General features: G+C 42.6%; 1 protein-coding gene across 4 annotated transcripts in view; it reads left to right on the top strand.

Annotated features, from left to right (window-relative positions):
- The window catches only part of SLC12A4 (solute carrier family 12 member 4), a 74,307-nt gene that overhangs the window by 19,918 nt on the left and 28,901 nt on the right, over window positions 1-25,488 (top strand). For all 4 annotated transcript variants that reach the window (XR_005222225.2, XM_007053985.4, XM_043526342.1 and 1 more), the window contains exons 2-5: window positions 8,979-9,073; window positions 11,701-11,832; window positions 20,162-20,308; window positions 23,678-23,732. Coding sequence is in view for 3 of the 4 variants with exons in the window: in XM_007053985.4 (XP_007054047.3) it covers window positions 8,979-9,073; window positions 11,701-11,832; window positions 20,162-20,308; window positions 23,678-23,732 (429 nt within the window). In the remaining variant the exon portion in view is untranslated. The remainder of the gene's footprint in view (window positions 1-8,978; window positions 9,074-11,700; window positions 11,833-20,161; window positions 20,309-23,677; window positions 23,733-25,488) is intronic.

Raw genomic sequence — 25,488 nt, forward strand, 5'->3', positions numbered from 1 at the left:
TGAGCCCTCCACCCAGGGCTGGAGCTGTTGGGCTTGGGCTTTGGCCCTGGGCGATGGGGCTCAAGCTTCGGCCTCAGATCCCGGCAAGTCTAACGCCAGCCCTGGTGACCCCATTAAAACGGGGTGGCGACCCACTTTGGGGTCCTGACCCACAGTTTGAGAGCCTCTGGACTAGTATAACTAGTATAACTCTGAACAATAGAGCATGATGGTCCCTGGTGTGCAGTCTGTCTTATGAAGGTGTCTTTCAGCAGACAGTGCACGTTTGTAATGGGGTCCGCACAAGCAAAGCATGATCACAAATAAGGGATTTGGTTTTGTGTTTCTGGAGAGATAAATTTGTATTTGATGGATGGATAGACTACCACTGAATTTCTGACGGTCTAGTAAGTTGTCTCCTTGACAATCAGCAAGACCTAAATACAAAGATTGTTAAAACTTTATACAAGAGAGCCTCTTGTGTTGCAAAAATGTCATTATCTCCAAAACTCTTCAGTTTACCCCAAACTTTTAAAATTAATTCTACTCTGGACTAAGACAGGGTATGTGAAATTTGAGGTAGAATTGTTGGGCAGGAGAAGGCTAAAACAAGGCCTAAAATTGGTGGAAGTTAGCTTCTAAATTGTCCCTTCTTACTGAAACTAGAGGTAGCTATTGCTGCTGGCTAGGACAAGTATGCCACATGCTCCTAGCTGACAGCTGTCAGTCACTAGTGCAGACATGAGTTCCCCATCTTGTGCCTGGAATCTACATATGCAGTCATCTCACATTGTAGACTGTAGGAAGTTGCCTTATCAGGTGAGTTTGGAAGGGACTCCCTGTAATTATGACATTAGAAGCTTTGCTGAGCTTGTCTTAGCCTGAGAAGCATGTGTCTGGACATGTCTACACTACAGAGCCTTTGCTGGTATGTCTATGCCAGCAGAGGCCCTGAATGAAGATGCTGCAGAAGCTGACAGGAGTAGTTCTGCCAGCATAGCTACTCAACCTCCACAAATGACATTAGCTAAGATGACAGAAGCACTCTGTTGTGAGCACAGTTGTGTCTACACCGGGGGTATAGCTGTGTCAGATAGGATACTCTGGTATGGGAGTTTGTGACACCCAGGGACCTCTTGATGCCAATTGGCAGAGAGCACAGGGAGTGTATAGAGTTTTACAGGGATCCCCTGGCTCAGATATATGCATAGTAATTCACCAAAGGGTGAGGTCTGTACTGAGAGCCAGTAGCCCACTGGTTGTCATAATTGTGATGTGTACGTAAGGCTAATATTTAAGAAGCTATGTATATATACTGCAAACTCTGTTCTTAAGTAGGGCAGATCACCGGTGCCTTGGACTGATTCCTTTCAGGCAGGGGGTAACAGATGCTTATTTCCCTGTCTAGTCATTGTGTATTGTCAACTTCACAGTGGTGGTCTTATTTGCATATTGAGCCTAATGCTTATCAAAAGGTTGTGAAATTGACAAAAGAGGGAGGCCACAGGGGGAAAAAAACAAAACAAAAACAATCAGCAACAGGTGTCCAGTTGGACAAAGGACTGTGCTGATATATCTGAGGGTACCAACAGACATCCTGCATCTTCCACTGACAGGGCGATTTGTCTCATGAACAGAAGATCACAGACAAGCCTGGCTGTAAAATGCTGAAAGGACTTTCGGTGAGCATTATTCTGTAAGATGAGGAAGCATCTAGTTAAGTAAGTCTAGGTTCTAGAATGCGTGTTATGATTTTATTTTATATGTAACCATTTATTTCCAATATTTTTACTTGCATCCCTATACTTAGTGAAGATGAGTAAAAAATTATTTAACAATGAACATCTCTAAGCACTGTGTGTTAAGCGAAGTGGTGATCTGAGGTGTAACTGGTAAGCTGGCACATACTGCTCCTTTGGGATCAGCGGATCTGTGAATACTGTGAGTGTTCAGTGGACCAGAAGCTGGACACTCCAGGGAGATGCTCATGGGTAGGAGTGTGCTTATCGCTAACCTGTAGAAAGAGAGTGGGCCTGCTCAGGCCTAGAGGGGAGTATTTGTGTTGTCTGTGGACAGTGGAGTTGGGGAGCTGATCCCCTGGCAGGCTTCCTCATGCTAAGGACAGGTGGCACTGAGGTGCCTCTCAGTCCTGGGTACCCTGGGAAGCGTGATAGTGTGATTTCCCCCTCCCCCTCTAACTGACATAGCTATGCTCGCAAAACTTTGTAGTTTAGAGAGAGCCTGACAATGTCGGTTCCTTTTGATGGGAATTGGGTGAGTGCCTGGGTCAGCTGGTCATGTCCAAATCATAGGACTTTTTAGGGACTTACACAGGCCGAAATTGGCAAACCTCTGCATAGAGCCTTCCATAACAAACTGTTATCACCTAATATATCTACCTAAGACTGAACACTTGCTCATACCCTTAGCAAAAAAAAAAAAAAAGTACCATGTGGTGATGCCTGTCCTAATGCTAAGATATATTTCATGCTTCAGAATGTCAGCTGATCACATGTGGGGCTGAGAAAGGAATTTCTCCTAACCCCTTTCCTATCCCACATGTACAGAGGGCTTTTTTTGTTTTTTGTTTAATGTATTAGGTATTTCCCATTAACAGAGGCAAGGTAGTGGACTAATGCTCTATTCCAGTATGGCAAATCCTGTGAAAATTACTTTGCATTGTACATTAGAAAATTACACTACAAATGTGTTTGATTCTTGTTTCATAAAGGAAATGGGGTCAGTTTACATGGTCTTACTCAGGGCATTGGAAGCAAGCAAAAACCAGATAAAATGAGATCATTTTGGTGTTGTGGTTTAGAACACATCTAAAATGTGCAGATTGCTCAGGAAGAGTTGTTATGCTGAAAGTGATTTTGGTCCACTGATGTATCTAATAGAGCAATTCAGTACTCCCAGTGAGAGTATAACAAATACATCAAACTGCCTCTCTGCAGCAGCCAAATCTAACTATTGATGGAGGTTAAAATAGGATGTCCTTGCAATGATCTTGACTGTAAACCTCTAAGCTTTTGGTTACTATTGGTGAAGTCTGCAGTATTTGAGAGGGGACAGAAGTGAGACCAAAAGTGTGGCTAACCATTGGACGAGTGGAAGAATACAGTTCAGAGGCCCATTTATAATTTACACGATCAGTAATTCATGACTTCTGCATGCTCTTTCAAGCGGATGGAGCAAATGCTGTATACATGAGGAAGAAAGTGATCCAGATGTGGTTTTGCTTTACCCTTATAATTTTGCGGAAGGCGGGCATCACGTGCTATTTCTGATTGTGCTAGTTATTTCTGAAGATGTCGGAAGTGTAGCCACCCCTAAACGCTAATACTGCGATGAAACATAAATTTTCAGCCCATTATTGATACACTAATCATCTGAGCAAGGTCCAGGGAGAAGTGGGGGAATGGTTTTTCCACTTTTGTTTGGAGAAACCCTGGTTGGGGTAAGAGTGTTGGAAAAGTGATGAGAGGCCCGAAGGACTGAAGAGGGCAAACGGGCTTGTTGGGTTCATACTTAATCTAATTTACATAAGAGTAAAAGGATCAATCACATGACTTTTATAGATAAAAAGTGCACAGGCATTTCTACAGAAAGCATTAAAAATATTCCCAGAGATATTAAAAATGAACCCATATCCCATTCAGCAGATATTTCTGACAGTAGCATGTTGCAGCTACAAGGGAAACACAAAATCTAACTGTTTGTTGCAGAGGAGGGTTTCCTGAGGCTTCAAGCAGCAAAGGTACAGTTTAAGAAATGACCTACTAGCTCATTTTTAAAACTTCCAATCTACCAGAGCAACCCTAGAAGATAAATAATCAAGACAATTTAAGTACTGCATGAGACAAAGCTATAATAACTGTCTGAGAGAAAAATAACCTCTTACAGCGTGGTCCAAAATTTTGAGGAACTAGGTGGGGCAGTATTTTTATTACAATTATCATTCACCAGTGCAGACTGTCTGAAAACTGGCTTAAATAACAAGTGCAATGAGTGGGTGGTTCTTTGAGTTTAGTCTCCAGTAGACACTTTCCTCTGTTGAAATAGTCAAGAAACATCTCATTTCAGCTTGACACTCTGTTGCCAAACCGAGTGTTCTTATGGAATCTTGGGATATTTTGTCTTCTCGTAAAGCTTAGCTCCTGGAGAGGTGTGATTATGTGAGAATCTTTCACATTTTTAAAAAATGAACATTTCTAGTCCTCTAGGTGGTGGTAGAAATCTTGTAAATGTAGATCCTTGGAAGCTCAAAACCCAGAGGCAAATAAAACTGATTTTGAAGCCAGAGATTTTAAACAATCTCATACCATTTTTACAGGCATGATCCATGAGTTTTGAATGGTTGGGGTTTGCAATAATGTAGTCCGCTCAGGAGAGCCTAGTGAAAGGAGTCCAGAAGCTGTTACTGGTTAAGATTTCAGTACATTGGCAGAACCATAAAAAGGAACATGCACAGCTCCTGGGCTTGCTTCAAAATCACTATAATTAAACTAGCCCATTTAAAAGATGATTTGGGGAACTTGTAATGCTAACAAATTACAGAAAACCTACCTGGCATTACCATCTCCATTTAGGAGAACTCTAAGATGACTTATTCAACCATTCTGACTTAAATTATTACATTCTCCCTGCTCCCTTCAGGTGGTGATTTACTTGTGGTTTTGATTGTGTACATCTTAGAAATTAGGAGGCCCTGTTAAATGGGCTAGCTCCATTGACTACGCCAAGTTCTCGGGTTCTGAGAACCCTGGGGTCTCGAAACAGAAGTTCCAATTTAATGAACTTCTGACAACTAATAGTTAAAGTACAGCTTTGAATTTACGCCTCTGGAGAACAGGCTATACTTCAGTTACGTCAGAACTAAATTATTTTACCTCCAGAAATCTGGGGGCTTCAAAGACCCTAGCCCTTTACCGTTTTTATCCAAAGCCTATTTAAACTCATGCAGGCTCAATAGTCATCACAGTCTGAATCTTTTGCACTTTGGGTGGCAGCAAGCAGGGTGCTGCTCCTTCATGGATACCTACCAGTTAAAATGTTGCCATTCAAACCGTTCTAAACAGAGAATACTTGCTTTGTTTTTAAAACACTTCAAATGATCGAGCCCTGTAGCCAAGTAACCATGTAAAACCACTGTGGTGTGGGGCCCTAAGTAAATAGTTCCATATAGAGGGATGGGAATCTAGTTTTGTAGCCCGCATTCTCCACCCCAAAATGAACTGCAACCTTTCTATGAAAAAAGAAAAGTTACTACCAGCAGGAGAAACTCACCTTACCTGATCACCCTGGTGACAGTCTGTACGGTAACACCCATTGTTTCATGCTCTCTGTGCGTATAAATCTCCCCACTGTATTTTCCACTGCATGCATCCGATGAAGTGAGCTGTAGCTCACGAAAGCTTATGCTCAAATAAATTGGTTAGTCTCTGAGGTGCCACAAGTCCTCCTGTTCTTTTTGCGGATACAGACTAACACGGCTGTTCCTCTGGAACCCACCTTTTCAGAAATGCTAGTTAACGATCTCTGCAGGACTTGGGATATAATGGTAATAGACGTGTTGTTAATGTAGGGTCTCTTTACTTGAAGAGTTCCAAAAAGTCTTATGTACTATGTGTGGATTGTAGACAGCTCTGGTAGTACTGCGTCTTAAAGTTGCTCAACACTTCTCATAAATCCCTGTGTTCAGTTGTTTATATCTCTGCCAAATTTCAACAATTTGGGCTGAAATTTTCCAGGCTGAGTGACTGCCTCAGTTGGGATTTTTCTGAAAGTTTCAGACAAAACAGTTGAGCTGTTTGTGAGAATGAGGCTAGTGACAAAACGTTGTGTTCATATTAAAAAGTTCAGATGACATTTTCTTTGAAAAGCCTCTAGTGCCCCCAAAGTTTTCGAGCAGGGATTTGAACTTGTTGAGTGTGTGTGTGTGTGTGACTGTGACTTTTGTGCCATGAATGTGTCTTGTGCTAGCTCCTTGAAAATCTGCCCAATTTTTTTTTAAACCTTTAGAAAATCTTTTTTTTTTTTTACACATGCTCAGATTTTACACCTGCACTTCTTAGATTTTTAGCAGCCGCATTCCCTGAAGATTCCGTCTGCATTGGGCATACCTTGAGCTAAACAGGACTTTCCCTGCAATTGAGCTGTTGCAGGCTCTGCTGGATCTGGGAACCTGAACTGACAGCAGAGAGGCTCTCTCCTGTGCTCTCAACCTGAATGCAAAGGAGACAAGTTAGATCGAAGGTGGGTGGGAGTAGATTGGAATGGAAACTGTGGCTGGAGGATGGTAGGTTAGGAGAGGGAATATTGGATGGGGAGTGGAGATGCGGGGAGACGGACTGAGAACCAGTGAGGTGGGAGGGAAGACAGCTCTGACTAGAAGTTGGGGTAGAAAGGGAGAACTGGGACTGGCTGGGTAAAGAGTGGGATAAGGAGCTGAGGATGACGGGAGATTAGGACTCGGAGCCAGTGTGGACATGTTTATGTTTCAACTGAAGGCCAGAGTTGTGGGGAGAGATGGATAGTATGAGGAGTTGGGAGTGATGGTGGTGAAATTAGAAATAGCTGGGCAAGGGGACTGTGATAAGAAGCCACAGTATGGAAGAGATGGGACTGGGATAGGCACAGGTTGGAGGGCTCAAGGCAGAAGGTGGTCATAGAGGTGTGGAATGGGTGGAAGAATTTGTGTCTACTAGAGCACACTCACCTCCAGATCCTGGAATGGAACTCAAGATGCCTGCCAGCAAATCTGTGAAACCAGCTGGCAAAGTTTATCAACTTTTAGTGCTGGTCCACACAGAGAATGGCAACATACTGCTGCTACTCCATTAGTTCAAGTGGCAGAGGTCTGTATGCTGGATCTGAAGGTTCAAGTCTTCCTGATGATATGTGTCTGTTGATGTGATGGCACCTGTTGAAGTCTAAACTTAATTCCAGCAGAAAAGGGCCACCCAATCCGTTTTTTTTGGTGGATAAAACAAACTGCTTTGCCTGTATCTGAATATCTTTTTGCTAGTTGTTTAGCTTTTACTAACCAAAACAAGTGGACACACAGTGTGTCTCTACTTTCCAGCAAACCAGCTGTGCTTTTTTCCAAACTCTTCCCCTGATGAGAATGGTGCTGAAATAACAAGATATGAACAGATTCTTTTCACTATAACAATTATCCAACTAAACATGTTGAATGTTTAAATACACTTGAAAGCATGTGGTGCTGCACACAGATAGGAGCCTTCTATTTAGCTTGCCAACTACTTATCCAGTTGGGTTTATTTTTGTAATTTTGTGAGACATGTCCAGGTTTCATAATATCAAAGCAGATACCTTCACTTATGTAGTGCTAATTCAACAGAGGCTAACCCAGTTGATTTAAATTGGTTTAACCATAGTTGAATTAGTTGTAAGATCTAATTTTGAAGAAATGTTTTCAACTTCTCAATCTTCTGCTTTTTCTTACAAATTCAACATACAATTCCGTCTTTTAACGTGTAGGGATATGTTCCTGTTAAGATGGTCTTTGATATTCTTTCACTTTCTTTGGTAATTTAGTTTTTTTAAATTAGTGACTAGGATATCTTTTAGGTTATATTTGTTTTCTTTTTGGGACATGAACCTGTAAACACCTGTGCCTTGTGTATTGGACCTGGGAAACACAGGGAATGCAATTCAGAGTGCTAAAGAAAAGATGTGAATTTAAGAAATGCTGGTCATTTACAGCTCCAATGGTAGTTGCAGATGCTGAGAATTTCTGAAAACCTGAACCATTGCTCAGTTGTGCAGAATATCACATAATTTTATGCTGCACTGCACTTAAGAAGTTTTAATACTGAAACTATTTTAAAACTTTCTTTAGGTCCTCTGTGCTATGCTAAATTTTCTTTCACATTGTACTGTATATAAAAGCTATGAATTATTTGTTTGTACATTATCCAAATGTGCTAGATGCCCGTTTAGACTCTTAAGAAGAGTCTTTATCCCCCAAAGCCTGTAATTTTATATGAACAAAAACAACATGATGAGGAAGGGTTTAGTGCAGTGATGGGCAACCTGTGGCCCATCAGGATAATCCACTAGCGGGCCGCGAGACAATTTGTTTACATTGACCGTCTGCAGGCATGGCTGCCCGCAGCTCCTAGTGGTCGCGGTTCGCTGTTCCCAGCCAATGAGAGCTGTGGGAAGTGGCGGCCAGCATGTTCCTGCAGCCTGAGCCACTTCCCGCAGCTCCCATTGGCCAGGAACAGCGAACTGCGGCCACTGGGAGCTGCAGGTGGCCGTGCCTGTGGACGGTCAATGTAAACAAACTGTCCCGCGGCCTGCTAGTGGATTACCCTGATGGGCCACAGGTTGCTCACCACTGGTTTAGTGCAACTGAGAAAGTGCATATTTACTTACAGAATTTAGAGTTTGCAATAAAATAGAAGGAAAATACTCTTTAGTTGACGTGGTATTATCTTAACTAGCCTGCAACAATTCTTACTAAATATTTTTTGAATCAGGCCAATTAGATCTATCTGATTTGTTTACTTATTGCTTAAACAGAAAATTGTGTTACAAATTAGCAATAATCTCTAACTGTGAGTGGTCTCAGGAACTGTCTTTTCTGATTAATCACAATACTCTACTAAAAAAACTTAAAAAGGAAACTGTCAAGGTTATTAGGCCCAAGACATCATCTTGGCAGTGGTCCTACCTGTAAACTGCCCCTTGAGGCAGTTTTGTGTTACTCCTTGTCTTTTAAAAAAAAAGATTACTTTCAACTCTGAAAGCAATATCAATGATGGTTTCAATTTCTCTGTGTCATGGTAAATCAAACAACTAACACAGTTATGCCATTTTAAAATTATATGCTGAACAAAAATTGGGATTTTAAAAATTGAATAGAACAGCTGTTGTATAGAGCAATCTTCCTTGGGGAGTTGAGATGCTCCTCAGATTTTACCTCCATTCCAAACTTACCAAAAACTACTTCTTTATTCTCTCTGCAGGTCATGGCAACCATAAAGAAAACAGTCCTTTTCTCAACAGTTCTGAAGCTGGCAAGGGAAGTGATTATTATGATCGAAACTTGGCCTTGTTTGAGGTAAACTTTAATTTTGCTTTCCAGACCACTGGGCATGAGCATCCTTGATCTTGGGTTATGGAGAATAGGAGATGAGGTCTTTCTCTCTTTTCTGTGGAGGGAGGGGATGGAGACTTTCAAAGCTATAACTGGCAGGTAGATGCCTAATTCCCATCTAAAGTCAAGCAGTCAGACACCTACATGCCATTCGTACCTTTTAAAAATCTTTTTAAAGTGTTGAGTGGCCTTTGGTAGGTCAGGCCCATTAACATACACTTATAATGCCACTGTCCCAGCGGTTGTTCGGCCGGTAATGTGTGGAATAGAGAGCGGAGGGAACAGCTGGCATCCCAGGTACCATGCACTCACGTGTAACTGTCTCTATCGCAGCCTCTCTGCTGTCAGGACCTAGTGCCAGAAGGCTGAAGATTGGGAACATGGGTTCCAGAAATTGGGAACAAGGAATGACAGGAGCTACTGATTAGGGAAGGGTGGGAAAAAATAGCATGTTTGGGCTCTGATGCCCAGGAGGCTCTAAAGAGCCCAGAAGATCAGGTTCAATACAGCTGCACCACACTGAGCCAGTCTACCAGCATCTGCCATTATTCACTTTTGCCAGCTAGCTGGATTGTGGCTTCTCCCATGCCCAACTCCTTTTCTTGGCAGTGTATGATAGTGTGCCTCTTCACCCTTTAGCAAGTTTGACATGCTGAGAGTATGTTCTAAGGTTCACACAGAACGGAGGAGGAGTAACTTCATACCAGTACCACTTTTTTGTCTGCAGATTGGTTGCTCTGGCTTGGTTTTTTTTGTTTTTGTTTTTGTTTTGCATGGCTGGGTTAGCAGGGCATTGATTTACATGGGGAAGGCCATATTTTTGTAATGGAAAGCTCTATAAATGAAGGCCAGAATTAAGTGCCAAAAGTTGGTTATTTAGGAGTTCTAATTTTCAGTGGTCCTGAGCACCTCCAGTTCCTATCAACTCCAATTATAAGTGTGGCTGTTCAGTGCCTCTGAATCAGGCTACACAGGTGGCTAACTTTAGGTAGTCATCTTTGAGTGTGTGTGTGTATTTTGTTTAAAGAAGACAGTAATTCCAGGGCCCTAATATAATTGTAAGAACCCATTAATCTTCCCATTTGCTTCCAGTTTTCTCCTGTCACTGCATGTTATTTGTGCCACTCCCATAGAATCCAAAGAAGCAAGAATCCTTGACTTTTTCTTGAAGGGAGAATTCTCAGCCCTCCATCCAGATGCTTCAGTTCATGAGAAAGCATGTTCCAAGCTTTCTTAAGCATTCGCTTTCCCAACAGGCCATTTAGATTAGCTGCTGCTGAGCAGCTGCTCCATCAGGTCACAAAAGCTCCATTTTAGCACACCCTGTTTCCACAGTGACAACCCATCATGTAGGGGCTTGTGCTAAGGAAGTCTAGTGCCAGTAAGATAGAACCAGTCACAATGCCCGCCTCCAATTCCTGCCACTCTCGCTCTGAGCAGAACCTTCACTGAGACTTCATGCTAGTTCATGGACAGATAACAGATGTTTGCTTCTCTCAAATGCATGTCTTCCAGGAAAGATATCATAATCTGTCTGAGGCTGGAGTTTTGCTTTTGAGCAGGATCAGGTGTGTTGTGGATGGCTGTGTTAGAACGAAGGGACTTTGTATATTTGCAGGGCCTGTGGGTCTATGTGGCTGGTAAATTATGATTGCTGAGATTGGTGTTGGTGAGAATATTGGCTTCACTGGTGACTTCCCTAATTTTTAGTTATTGCAGTAGTAGGGTAGGCGCTTGAGAAAATTTAAACCTGACAGGCGTGCTCTGCGTGTGGGGCAAGCACAAGGGGAGGCGCAAAACAGAAAGTTCAGAACAACAGAACTATTTTAAGGATCTTTAGGAGATAATGCAGGAAAGAATATGGAGCGAAGGCAGAGAAGAGAAGCTGTAAGAATAATCAGAGCACTGTCTAAACACTTTGCAAAAGATCCCAGCTGGTATAAAAATGAGACAAGTGGCTCACTCCTGCCATACTGCTCCAGAAGACAGGATGAAGCTGCAATACGGGAATGTGCCTGCTTGCCGCTCCTCGAGCGCATTGGTGCAAAGTACCAACACACGGGCTTTCCCCACCCTCAAAGACAAGCACAGGGTAAGAGGGATCCTGCTGGATGTGGGGAATTTAGGGAGAGGGGATCGTGAGACCTTCATACAGTCAAACAAAACATACAGATTTTGGGAGGCTTATCTAACCTCAAACCTCTCGGAGGCCCTGGATTAGGATATTGATATTAAATCTACCAGAGTGTGCCCATAACACTGCAATGGCTGGGACTCTGGGTACCAGATCTCTGGTTTATTTGAAGAATTGTCCCTGAAAATGTTTTTTTAATGTTAACCCAAGGTATGCATATTAGCCAACTGCAAATCATTCACTTTCCTGCAATCATGGAGTTCAGAGCTCTTTTTTTCTAAGACAGCTTTCAAAACCCAGACGTCCGCTAGCCAAATCAGACAAAATTAATATTTCATTTATTCTACTGCAGCCTCTTTCAGTGAGTTTATCAGCAGCTCCAGCCCTGCCAAGAAGGTATATGATCCACCCCGTTCTTCTGACTGCTTTGGCTTACATAAGTTGTTTTCGTCCACAGGAGGAACTGGATATACGACCAAAGGTATCTTCTCTACTTGGTAAGTTGGTCAACTACACAAATCTCACTCAGGGAGCCAAAGAACATGAGGAGGCAGAAAGTGCTGAAGGTTCAAAGAGGAAAGTATCAAAAGTAAGTAGAACTTCTCTCAATGGCCAGCTTGTAACTGAGATTGCTTGTGTGTGCAGTTGGAGAGTTCTGAAATTCCTTGTGCTTCGTCACCATTTCTGAATACGGATCTAATCCTCTTCCCCCCACCCCTGCCATGGAAGCCATGACATGACATTGCTTCATTGGGAGCAGGACTGGGCCCCAAATGAATGCAGTGAGTTGCTTGTAATTTCTTGTTTCTAGACTGAAGCTGTTTTCCTCAGAAGATCAGAGGTGAAGTAATGCTTAAGCAATCTAGCCACTCCAGTGCACTTGGATAGTCTTAGTATGTATTATTCTCAGGAAGTTTGATTAAGTAGGTCACAATGTCACAAAAATCATGCATTTAAGTCTTACAACCTGTTTCTGCCACCCTTATTCACCTTAAATAGAAACATAGTCTGTGAGTTGTCACACTGATTTCAAAACCATTTTTAGAGGCAGAAGCGTGTGTGTTTAGGCTTCCTGTTTGAGCCCCATTTCTAATAACACTCTAGCAGATGAGATTTAGTGGCCTGATCTGAGGGTGCTGTGCACCAGCAGCTCCCATTATTTTTTGTAGGGGCTGCAGTTGTCCAGTGTCTCTGAAAATGAAGCCATATGCCTCAACAGGGTACTAAAAATCAACACATTAAGGCTAAACTTCCTATTTAAAGGTCTTGCTGCTTTGCTTGCTGGTTTTCAAGCAAAGATTCAGCAAAAGGTTTTCAAGTAAACTGCTGTGAAACTTGAACAGTGCAGATTTATTGTCATCCTGTGTTGCCATATATACAGAAGTCTTGACCCACTGAAACAAGACAGAGGCAAAAAGACCAGGAGGACTTGTGGCACCTTAGAGACTAACCAATTTATTTGAGCATAAGCTTTCGTGAGCTACAGCTCACTTCATAGATGCATACTGTGGAAAGTGTAGAAGATCTTTTTATACACACAAAGCATGAAAAAATACCTCCCCCCACTTTTTCATGCTTTGTGTGTATATAAAAAGATCTTCTACACTTTCCACAGTATGCATCCGATGAAGTGAGCTGTAGCTCACGAAAGCTTATGCTCAGATAAATTGGTTAGTCTCTAAGGTGCCAAAAGTACTCCTTTTCTTTTTGCGAATACAGACTAACACGGCTGTTACTCTGAAAGACAGAGGCAGTAACACTGAAGATTGCCAATTCACTTTCAAAAGGAATGCACATTAATCCATGCCAAAAGTCTGATTCCAGCACCCTCACTCCACATGTAGTCCCTTCTGATTTCAACAGAGTCACCAAACCCAACAGGTGTTAAAAACATTAGTTTACTCTAATCTGGGACCACAAGTATTAAAATGTCTCAATGTTGTGGTTATTATGGTATCGCTAAAGGACAGAGTTAGGTTATTTTGGTGTTTGTGCATTTTAATACCTTAACATATATGGATTCCCTTTTAGGCATAACCTTAACTAATATATATATAAGTTAAGGATATGCCTAAAAGGGAATATATATCAGTTTGTTTGTCTGGGCATAATACTAAAATCAAGCATGAGCTGTTGTCTTTTCCTGTTAATTTATGGGATTGCCTAATCTCAACTGATTATTCAGTCTGTTCTTCCTAAAAAATTGGGAGAAATTACTCTAATAAAGAATGTAGGGAAGTAGGAAAGGGTAAATCCTTAACTTTTTGAAATGACACCTTTTTTGGCCATTGTTAGCGTTATTTAAAGATGGTTTATGATTAAATGACACCTCACACTGGTATTCTACACTGGCCATCTGGAAGCCAGCCATTTCTTTACCCTTTGGAAAAGACTTCAGAGAATTTGATAGCTGGTTCCAGCCTCGATGGGGAAGAGATTAGGCAATGATAGGAAGCCGAGAAGGTATTATTAGTCCCTAGCAGAGTAATTCATGGTGGTGTCAAATATTCTGTATTTAGACACTGCATATATAGTGTAACCCACTTAGGCTTGGTCTACACTACCAATTCATGTCAGTATAATTACGTCACTTGGGGTGTGGAAAATCCCCTGAAGGATGCAGTTATACTGACCTAACCGCTGGTGTAGACAGCGCTATGTGACGGGAGGGCTTCTCCCGTTGATGTAGCTACCGCCTCTTAGTGAGGTGTAGTACCTATGCTGATGGGAGAAGGTCTCCTGTCCACACAGGTAGTGACTTTGCTAAGTGCTCCAGCGGCGCAGCTGCAGTGCAGTAAGTGTAGACAAGCCCTTAAAGTGAACTTGTATATATTGAAACTCCATCTGGGCGATAACAATAAGGGTATGGCTACACTGGAAACTTCAAAGCGCTCCCGCGGCAGCGCTTCGAAGTGCGAGTGTGGTCGTGCGCGAGCGCCGGGAGGGAAGCTCTCCCAGCGCTCCTGGTAATCCACCTCCACGAGGGGATTAGCTCCCAGCGCTCGGAGCCTGTCTACACTAGCGCTTTAAAGTGCTCTGACTTGCTGAGCTCGGGGTGATTTTTCGTAAGTGTAGCCAAGCCCTAAGTCTCAGTTGTCCCATTTTAAGCTATACTGTTGTGGTTTGTGGTCCTGCCATGGTAGAACTTGACATGGTTACAGCACATTTTGTTCTCATTGTATGGGTAGGACTGAACTTTTTAAAAACAAACAAAAAAACCCACTGTTCCTGCATTAGCCTCTGGCACATCTGTTTTCACAGTGTTAAATTTTTGTATTGTAGTCTCTGGGTAACTCAAATCTTTTGAAAACATTATCCTGAACTAGTGTTTCAGTACACTGTGTATGCTGGAACTCCAGTTAGTGAATTTCTGCCTAGAGTGTCTGTCTTTTGTGAAGGACACTACAGTAAAGGTCCCACTGTGTGTAATCTAAATTAATTGTAGTTGGCATGGGGGGAGGAATTCAAATAACATTAAAGCTGTGAGGATGTCAGATGTCATTTGGAATTTAAAACTAGGGGGTTGAAATACAGACATGAAATTCTAATTCAAGTCACCAAAAAGGAATGCAAAATCATGGGCAGAGACAATGGAGGTCCCCTGCATTGAGAGAGCCTCCAGAAACTGTGGAAATGGGATTTTCCTACAGGCTTCCGGTTTTTATTTTAAAAAGTTTCTAGTTCTCCTTTTGAAGTGTAAATACTGACACAAGGAAACAGTAGCACCGAGGCATGAAATCCCCACTTATCTTGATTGGGAGTTAAACTTTGACACTCTGCTATTAAATATTAGCATTGTTAACTGATTTGTTGCTGGATGATACACCAGATACATCCAGCAAATGTACTTACCTAGTATGGCTGAAAGTAAGTTGCATGTGCTGACATGTCAGTCATTTGAATTATGCAATGTTGTTGTAGCTATGTTAGTCCCAGGATATTAGAGAGAGAACTTATTTGTCCAATAAAAGATATTATCTCACCCACCCTGTCTCTTCAGTCATTTGAATTGACATTCCATAGGGAAATGCTGGAACAGGAATATGAGCTTTCTTTTGGTTTGGACTTTGTGAATCTCTGTTGCCCAGCTCCTTAAAATCTCAATATGTGTTGTTAGATGCATGTTGCAGGTGTGAATTTTTAATGGTCTGGCTTTTCCACCTCCTCATCTAATATGCCTAAATTGATAATTGGATGTGCCATGCCAAGCTGCATGAATAATGCAGTCTTTTCTATAAATAAAAATTATATCTCCACAAACTGCCGACAGAGGACAAATCTCTCAGTGAATTCTGCTTCCTGCTATGCCTGTCGGTATCAACTGGTTTCACCAGAGCCATATTAGCACAGGCAGACTCTCCTTTCCAAAATCACTGCCACTTAAAATCAAAAAACCCACTTGTATGCAAATGCAAAGTATTAAAGACCTGTGAATGGCAGACATGGAAAGATAATCGTATGCTTAAGCTGCTAGATCATGCGGTGCTTTTGGCTTTGAAGACAATTTTGCGTCCTACTGGTCTTACTGAAATTACAAGATTGAAGGAGACTTGAAAATTTTTCACAAACACTTGCAGTGTGGAAAATACATTATATGGAATTTCTGTCCAGAAAAAAGAAAAGAAAATCCCCTATAGAAAACCTGCTCAGTTGTGAAAGTGTCAAGAACAGACAAACTTAAATGGAGTATGGCTCACTGTAACTATTTCACCTTGCTTCAGTATTGCCATAAGTTTTTAGTATTCAGTGTTACGTTGTTTTGTAGCTCCTCGCTTTGTGGGCTTGTCTACACTTACATTTTGTCGCGCTCTAACTTGCTGGCTCGGGGGTGTGAAAAATCACCCTCCTGAGCGCAGCAAGTCTGAGCGCTTTAAAGCGCTAGTGTAGACAGGCTCCGAGCTCTGGGAGCTGGCCTCCCAGCGCTCGGAGCTAATCCCCTCGTGGCAGTGCTTTGAAGTTTCCAGTGTAGACATACCCCGTGTTAAGATACATTACCAATTACCCTCTCTCTGTTTAAGAGGGCAGCAGGGGTTTTGTTTTGCTTTTTAGGTTAGTATGAATACTGTCTGTAGTAAAGTACTGACACAGTTATGACACAGTTATGGTGCTTCAAACACCAGGTTAGACAAACATCTGTCAGGGATGGTCTGGATAATACTTAGTCCTGCCATGAGTGCAGGGGACTGGACTTAGAAGACCCCTTGAGATCCCTTCCAGACCGATGATTCATGAATAATAAAACTCCTACTTCCCATATTGGAGATCAGATTAACTACTTCAGCTTCTACATTGTAACTGTGCAGTTCAGCTTTATGCAAATATCTGTTATGGCTTTTGGAGCTGCTCTGTGGCATCATCAGTTACTTATATTGGGTGGCTGGTAATGGCAGTTGTCAATTTCTTTGGGCCCTGCAGCCAGTTGTTTGGAAAACCAATCAGGCTAGCACAAGGGGAGTGGTGTCCTTTAACTCAAATCAATAACTTGCGTCAGTTACGTGTTTGAAGCTGATCAAAGTGGATACCACACATGTAGAAGCATGGGCTGCCTGGCTGAAAACAGATAATTTTCATAGAAGATACGAGGGGTTTTTTTACCATTTGCCGATTGTCAGTATATCTGCTTGAAATATCTTATTAGCTCCGTGCAATCTTTAGAGTAGTATTTCAATTTTCTCTTTTGGTACTGACAAGTCTGTTTTTGGTATAATATTGCCCTTGCTATTTCTGATTGCCTTCTATTGACTAGTTTCATATAACCATTTACAATAGTGGCATCTGCTGATATAAGAGGATGTAGAAAAGGGCTCAGTCACTGCAAATCACTGATAGAAATGTTTTGCTGGTGCAAGCTCTTCTCCTGCTTCATGTCTTTGTTTGCGGTATTTTTATTTGGGTAAAGAAACCAACAACCCAGTGACGACTTATGTCTGAGGTGCACTTAGTAATGCTGTGATCTGGGCATCTCTTAAGCTGTACTGCTTTGCCATTCTCAAAGCATAAAATAAATGCACAATGTTTTCCCTTTACGACTGAGATTGTAACCTGGCGTAGCAGAGGCTGCAGAGGGAGGGGGAAGAGGGACCAGAGCAAGAGAGTTGAGATGCCAATCAGAGAAGAGGAGGTGGAAGCAGGAAATTGCCAGTCAGGGGAAAAGGGGTGGCCCAAGCTGCTGTAAAGCACACAAACAATGCGGGGGTGAAGGGGTTGGGACCAGGGAGAAGTGCAGGACTGAGCCTCAATTGGATTGTGTTAGTGCTCTGAATGAATGGGGAGGGGGAGATAGTCAAGTAAACCAAAGGCAGTTTTACTCACTGTTCTGTCATTGTGAAGTTTAATTTTCTAGCCAAAGGAGAGTAGACTGCGTTGCAGCTTTGAGCTCTGCAAATTTAATGGCAGCTGCTACAAGTTATTTTTTTTTTTATAGTATTGCAATCCCAAGCGCTGAAAAATTGTGACCCAGGCACTCCAGAACATGAGATTTTCTAAAATGATAATTTTTCAGTCGTTATTTGCTGGGCTACAAGAAAAACACCTCAAAGGCTGGGAGTTGACAACACTGTTAGGGGTGATTTGGACTGAAAGCTTCAATATGGACTGAAAGCTTCAATATGCTCTGTTAAAACCTTGCAGTTGTAAACTTAGCTCCTGCTGCCACAGCCAGGCAGTCTAGTTTGCAAATCAATCCTTGAGTTATACACTAAATTTCAAACACGTTCAAATGCAAATTATATGCACACAGATTTGGTTGAAGTTTTAAAAACCTTGAACAATATCAAGCGCCTCATACCATCCTGTTTTCTGGAGGGGAAAAAGGAGTGAGTATTTAAAACAAAAGCCAGAATTAGCAGAGGAAATGATGCAGGCCTTGGGGCAAGTAAACAAAAGTAGTATGCTAGGGAATTAGTACAGTGCAAATTCACGGAAAGTTAGATCTCTTGGTTTCATGTCAAAGACTAAATGTTTTGTGTAATTTACATACAGCATGACAACCTTTCTGGACATTCTAATTAGATGCTTTCTAAGACATTTCTCTTGTTAGTGAGCGGAAGACCTTTAAAATAAAGTATCTGAATAGACATACATTTTTTTATCCAGATTGTCAGACTGAGTGGGGATATTAAAATGTGAGTGTAATGTACCAGACTGTGCTTCAGAGCATGCAAGGGCAGTTCATTTCAAATCAGAGACATTAGTATGATATCTGGAAGTCTTTGGATCTTTGCACATTCAGTCCAATGAATAGAGACAACCTTACATAGCACCCTCCTAGATTTAATATCTACACAATTTAAGATAAAACAGTGAAGGAAGGAAGAGTCTAAGAATATTCTCATAATTTTTTTTCCGAGAGCCTTGTAACAAATAATTTGAACAGCTCTTCCAATGAGCGTTCAGCTTTTTTGAAATTTGAATTAGGGCACTTCTAATTAGGATGTCTGTGCACAAGCACAGCTTCCATTAGCATCATGGGACAATGATCTCTTGCTTCTTCATACACACTAAGGAAAAAGCCAAAACATATTTTCATAGTGGGCCACATTGATTCTGTTAGTGTTGTAGTACAATAACTATTTGCTACACAAATGATAGCTTTTTTGTCTGATGGACCTGGGTGCAGCAAAGTAACAGTTATTGACTGCATCATTAATCAGCCACATTCTGGCAGCCTAATAGAACAGAACAAGTAACTACCCCTTCCCACTCCCTCCCACCCCCTGCTCCAAACAGTCCACACAAATTGCAATGGCTAAAAAATTACTTGGGTTGGCTTGAGTTACAGAAGCAGCTCAAAATAAACATCACAAAATCCAGTCTAAGACTCTTTAGACTTGGTCTCTCCCCCTCCTGCCTCCCAAATGTCTCCTTGAGAATTGCTCAGCCCACGCCCTAAGGCCTGGTCTTCGCTAGAAGTGTGGAGCTACCTCACATTAGCAACGTGATGCAAAATCCTATTGAAAACAAGGCAGTTGGTAGTTTCAGTGTTCGGGGAGGGGCGGGGGCAGCGTGCAGAGCTGCCTATCCGCGCTTCTGCCTAGGAGCAGCAGGGACATGTTGCTGCTTGCGGGGAGCTGCCTGAGGTGAGCAGCGCCCGGATCCGGCACCTTGAAACCCCCCCTATGCCCCAGTTCCCTGCCCCAAGCCCTCTCCTACAGACAAACTCCCTCCCAGAGCCCATGCCCTGCACTCGCTCCTGCACTCCGAATCCCTCATGGCCATTCCTCCGCCTAGGAGCGGTAGGGACATGTCACCACTTTTGGGGAGTCACGCGGAGCCAGGTAGGGAGCCTGCCGGCCCCGAGCCAACCGGACTATAAACTGGACTTTCAATGAAGATCAGAAATGGCGGTTTATAGAGCTTTCCGGTTGGTAAAGTGCTGGATAACACAGCTTTTACTGTACAAACAGAATATTTAAAGATATGGAAAATGTATGGCACATTTCTCAAAGCTTTTTCCAAATCTTTTGGTAGTTGTAACTGGAAACACACTGAACTTGTTGGGATAAACCTGTTCTTTATTTAGATTGTAAGTTTCTTGGACAGGGGCTGGGTTCTTGTTCTGTGTTGTGGACAGCATCTAACGCAACAGAGTCCAGCGCCTTGCTCGTAGGTACTACCTCAGTACTAATAATACATAATATAAATATGTTCAGTTGGTAACTGCTGGAGAGGCGGGGCTGAAATGAAGAGTTAGCATCCTAGTCCAAATTTTGTTGCCAGTCAACCAATGGTTTTGGTTTAAACCATTCTCTTGAGGTTTTTTGTAAGCACAGCACTGTAACATTTGTGCATCTTTTTATTATAATCTGCCACAACATGATGTCATTTAAATAGCTGAAATCTATTTTCCTCCTCTGTGTTCTAAACCCTTATTTTGAGTTACTCAGTGAATGAAAGTTGATGTATGTGTTTATTTTCAGTCACCCAGCATGGGCACCCTGATGGGAGTGTACCTTCCATGTATGCAGAATATCTTTGGGGTTATTCTCTTCCTTCGCTTGACATGGATGGTAGGAACAGCAGGAGTTCTACAGTCCTTCCTGATAGTCTTAATCTGCTGCTGTTGTGTGAGTACATGATCAAATTAAGACACTTCTCATACCACGTGTGCACCTCTTGCAAAGCTTTTACTATGCCCCTCTAAGGGGGTTTACTATACATGTGTGTAGGATTAAGACCAGGACTACACCAGAAACATTTTGCAGCAAAGCAATGTCAATTAGGAGTGTGATTTTTTTTTGGGTGGGTGTGGGAGGGGATGGTAAACATTACTATAATGGTAAAAGTCCTAATGTAGATGCAGTTTTAATGGCGAACAAGTGTTTTTGCCAGTGTAGCTTAGGCTATGTCTACACTAGACTTCTGCTGGTATAGCTCTGTTGGTCAGGATGCGAAGAGGTCTGTGGCTGGCAGAATCTCCAGCTGTATCAGTGAGTCGGTGCTTTACAGCTATGTTTATTTTGCTTGTGGGAGTGGGGGACTTACAAAGTGCAGCTTTGCTGGTATACCTGTGTCCACAGAAGGAACTTTTTGCCAGTATAGCATATTGGCACTCCTATGATGGTAAAGCACTTCAGATGCAGCCTTATTTCACTCAGGGAAATGGTGTAACCTCTATCAGCAAAAGCACTTTTTTGCTGGTATAAGCTGCGACTAAACTAGGAGGTTTGCTGGGATAGCTATGCCAGATAGCTGTTCTTGTGTAGGCCAGGCCTAAGTTCATTGGGTAGTGAAGAGTGGTGAAGGAAGCCCTGCCATGATCTATGGGAGAATCGACCCTGCGGTGCTAATATAAATTGTTCAGATTGCATGTGCAATCTAAGCAGTTACGCAGCCATGCTCTTGTAGGAGGGGTTTGGAAATTCAGATCCCGCAATACTGTCCAAGTAAATGTGACGGTAAATGTGTGAAGTCTTACAGAGCTCTTCTCCTTGGCTGTTGTTCAGCTCTTCGGCACATCTGTTACGCTGTACATGCAAGCCACACTCATCTCCCACATGAAAGGCTGAAGAGTTGTGAAATCATTGAGTTTTCTGCATCGAGAAAATGACCTTTGGAGGGTGTGACATACCAGGGTACAATACACACTAATGAGCAGCTGTGTTCTGCAACCCTAGCCTGCAACCTTCTGTGCCTTACAATGCTTTGGTTGAAACAGTTCCCACCTGGGCCACTCACAAACAGCCGTTCAGCATGCAAGCCACACCCTATGTGTCTGTGTGTAACTGCAGCTGGACAGCTACATTTGGGTTACACGCCAGCTGTCACCAGCCTGGGTTATACTTCAGGGTGACCCCAACACACCCCCAGTCTTAGATTTTCCCCCCCAGAATTGTATGTCCTGTACTTCCCAGCCCTCTTCTGGACAATACAAATTATATAGTGTGTGTTATTTCTTTAGTAGAAATAATATGCACACAACTTGCCACCCCAAATGGAGTTTCCCAGACACTTAAATTTAAACACACCGGATTAGGTAAAACAACAAAAGAGCCACAAAGAGAGAGATTTAAAGAACAAGTAATGAGGCATAAAAGTCAGAAATGGTTATAAGAAAATAAAATTAAAATGCTACTTGTGCCTAACTTGACAAATTATATTAGAGTCAAGCAAAGTTTCTCACCATATGCTTTCAGCTCTCTTATTGACCAAATCCCCTAGGCCAGGACCGCTTCTCCCAGAATCCAGTGAATGCTTTCTTTGTTGCTTCAGGATGTATGTGTGTGTGCGTGCACATGCGCGCGCACGCTTGTACTTTGGGGTGTTTGTCCCTCCTTTTTATAGTTTCAGTCCCCCTCTTGAAAAACATTTCCAGCTGTGTACTAGAGACAAAAAGTCTGTAGGAAAGGAGTTCCCTGCTGCTTTTCCCTCACTTATTTGAGCTTCCTTTGTTTCCCTTCCTGCTTGATGACTCTGTTTACTGCTTAAATGCAAATTAATCAGAGCATATATTCGTTTGTTTAAGATATACCTGTTTGCCAACCTCAGTTTGGTCCATCTGGTAATAACACCATACAATAGAATCTTATAACTTCAGTGTTGCCACACATATTTTATCAGAACAATACTGATCAACACATTGAGTTTTCAAATGATAACTTACAAGGCATACTTTGTACAAAGATTATTGCAGTAGTTACTCCTGGGGGAATTCTGCGCCACTGTGCGTGCAGATTTCTTTGCTTCCCTGCAGAAAAATGACTTTTTGACAGGGATGCAAAGGGAAGCTGCAAAACCAGTTGCACACCACTCCCTAGCTGCACAGGTGCATCGTTTCAGGCACACAGAGCAGCCGGCGGAGAGGTAAATCACTGCAGGGCTGGGGACACCCCAGCCAGTGGCTCCTACTCTGTGCCAGGATCAGCTGCTAGTCCCGGCTGGGCTGGAGGAAGGGGAGGATGAGATTTCCTCTTCCCCTGCAAAGAGTGGCCCCAGAAACCTCCCCCAGCTCCAGGAAGCTCAGCATCCTCCCCTGCTTCCAGCCCCCATCACTCCTTAGCTGTGGGGGGAGGGGTCACTGTACGGGGAGCTGCTCCCCCATCCGCCCAACCCCCTTGCATCTGGACCTCCCATACCCAGACACCCCCACGAAGCCTCACCCCATATACCCAGAACCCCCCAGCCCTCCATACCCAAACCCCACCCCACTGAACCTCAACCCCTGCATCTGGAGCCGCCCTGCCTCCAGACCCACACCACTGCACCCAGACCACCCCCCACTGAGCTCCCTGCTCCCTCAAACGTCCACCCTAACGAGCCTCATCCCACTGTACCGCCCTGAGCCCCCATATCGAGACCCCCACGCCACTGATCCCCAAATAGCTGCACCCAGATCCCCACCTCACCAAGTCCCATTCCCCCAGCACCCAGACCTCCCTGCTGAGACCCCCACACCCAGACCCCTCCCCTGAGCCCCAACAACCTTCACCTGGAAGCCCCTGCAGAGTCCCATTGCCCTTGCACCTGGAATCTTCCTGCAACAAGCCTCTGTGCATCTAGATCCCCCCACACATAGACCCCTTACTGAGCTGCCTGCACCCAGATTGTCCCATACAGAATCCTCTCACCCCACACCTGGATCCCCCCACACAGAGCCCGTGTCCCGGATGATCTCCTACCTTCATAGAACCAGTGGCCTGTGCCACCCATGCCATGCTGGAGTCTCTGAATTTATTAATTAAGAAATAAAACTTGCAGAATTTTAAAATGCGCGCAGAATATTTAATTTTTTGGTGCAGAATGCCCTCAGGAGTAAGTAGTGTAAATGGTGTGAATACAGGGGTACGTTCTGTCTCTGTGGGGTAGAACAGAATGCTGTAAATTCATACTTAAGCATGACAACTTTTTCTGTTTTGCTTATTTTACTGTACAGGGAAAGAATTGTATTTTTGAGACTGTTACTTATGTAAATATATCCATTGTCTTGTTCTCCACAGACTATGCTGACAGCCATATCAATGAGTGCAATAGCAACAAATGGTGTTGTTCCAGGTAATTGTAATTAGCAAATTCCTCACTTCAGTCAGAATAGCGTATCTGTAATCTATTTTGACTCACATTTCCTCTCTGTAAGTACAACTGTAAACATGTGCAAATCTGTATGCTAACTAGAAGATTGTGGTTTAATAAATGTAGATTTGTTGTTGCTTTCCATTGAAATTAGATGAGAAGGCAAACTAATATCCTGAAATGTCAAGTGAAGAACTGTATTGTACCTTCTCCAGAATTGCCAACCCTAAGTGTTAAAATATCATGAGCCAGGCGCCTCCCCGAACCTATCAGATTGGCTTCAAAATCATGACTTTTTGTTTTTAAAGTACCTGTTTTTTTTCTTTCTTTAAGGTACGGGTGGGTCACATTTTCAAACTTTGATCTGCTACCATAAGGGCTAATAACTATTTTAAACAAAAGCTGAGATTCTCCCCATCTCACATGCCTCCCAGATTCAGGTTTTTAAGTAACACAGTGACTTGCTAAAATCATGAGTTGGCAACACAGCTTCTCACCTATTTGAGAAACCTGTCCTGTACTAACCATGAGGAGTACTTGTCTACTCCAGAGCACTTCAACCTCCCTGGACACTCAATAACAGACTTAAAAGTGGCAATTATTCAACAAAAAAACTTCAAAAACAACAAGAAACTGCAGAACTGGAATTAATTTGCAAACTGGACACCATCAAATTAGGCCTGAATAAAGACTGGGAGTGGATGGGTCACTACAAGAACTAAAAACTAATTTCCCCATGCTAATTTCCCCCCTACTGTTACTCATACCTTCTTCTCAACTGTTTGAAATGGGCCTGATTACCAAAACAAAAGTGATTTTTTCTCTTGCTGATAATAGCCCACTTTAATTGAATTGTCTTGTTAGAACTGGTAGGGCAACTCCCATCTTTTCATGTACTACGTATATATATCTTCCTACTATATTTTCCACTCCATGCATCTGATGAAGTTGGTCTTAGCCCACGAAAGTTTATGCCCAAATAAATTTGTTAGTCTCTTAGGTGCCACAAGTACTCCTCGTTGTTTTTGCTGATACAGACTAACATGGCTACAACTCTGAAACATGTTCTGTACTGACATATCCATCATTGCTATGGTCTCACTGCTATTTTTCTAAGGTTTTTTTGCTTCAGATCCCATCAAGTTGAACTTCACAGCAGATTGAGGGACTATTATTATTTAATGAGGAAGAAAAGTAGTTTAGTGTATACAAAATGTGAAATCCAGGAATTTAAAATGTAGCTCACTCTTCAGAATGGTGATACTAGCTAACCTTTCATTGGACACTAAACAGATTTGCACTACATGTAACTTAGTTCATCTGTGTTGTAGCCCTTTGTTAAGGTTCCTTCCTCACTCTGAACTCTAGGGTACAGATGTGGGGACCTGCATGAAAACCTCCTAAGCTTACTTTTACCAGCTTAGGTTAAAACTTCCCCAAGGTACAGATTAATTTTACCCTTTGCCCTTGGATTTCCACTGCCACCACCAAACTTTATCTGGGTTCCTGAAAAAACGGAGTTTGGACACGTCTTTCCCCCCCAAAATCCTCCCAACCCTTGCACCCCACTTCCTGGGGAAGGTTTGGTAAAAATCCTCACCAATTTGCATAGGTGACCACAGACCCAAACCCTTGGATCTTAGAACAATGAAAAAACATTCAGTTTCCTTACAAGAAGACTTTTAATAGAAGTAAAAAGAAAAGAATCACCTCTGTAAAATCAGGATGGTGAATACCT

The sequence above is a fragment of the Chelonia mydas genome, chromosome 12 (genome assembly GCF_015237465.2).
Source record: "Chelonia mydas isolate rCheMyd1 chromosome 12, rCheMyd1.pri.v2, whole genome shotgun sequence".
NCBI lineage: Eukaryota > Metazoa > Chordata > Testudines > Cheloniidae > Chelonia > Chelonia mydas.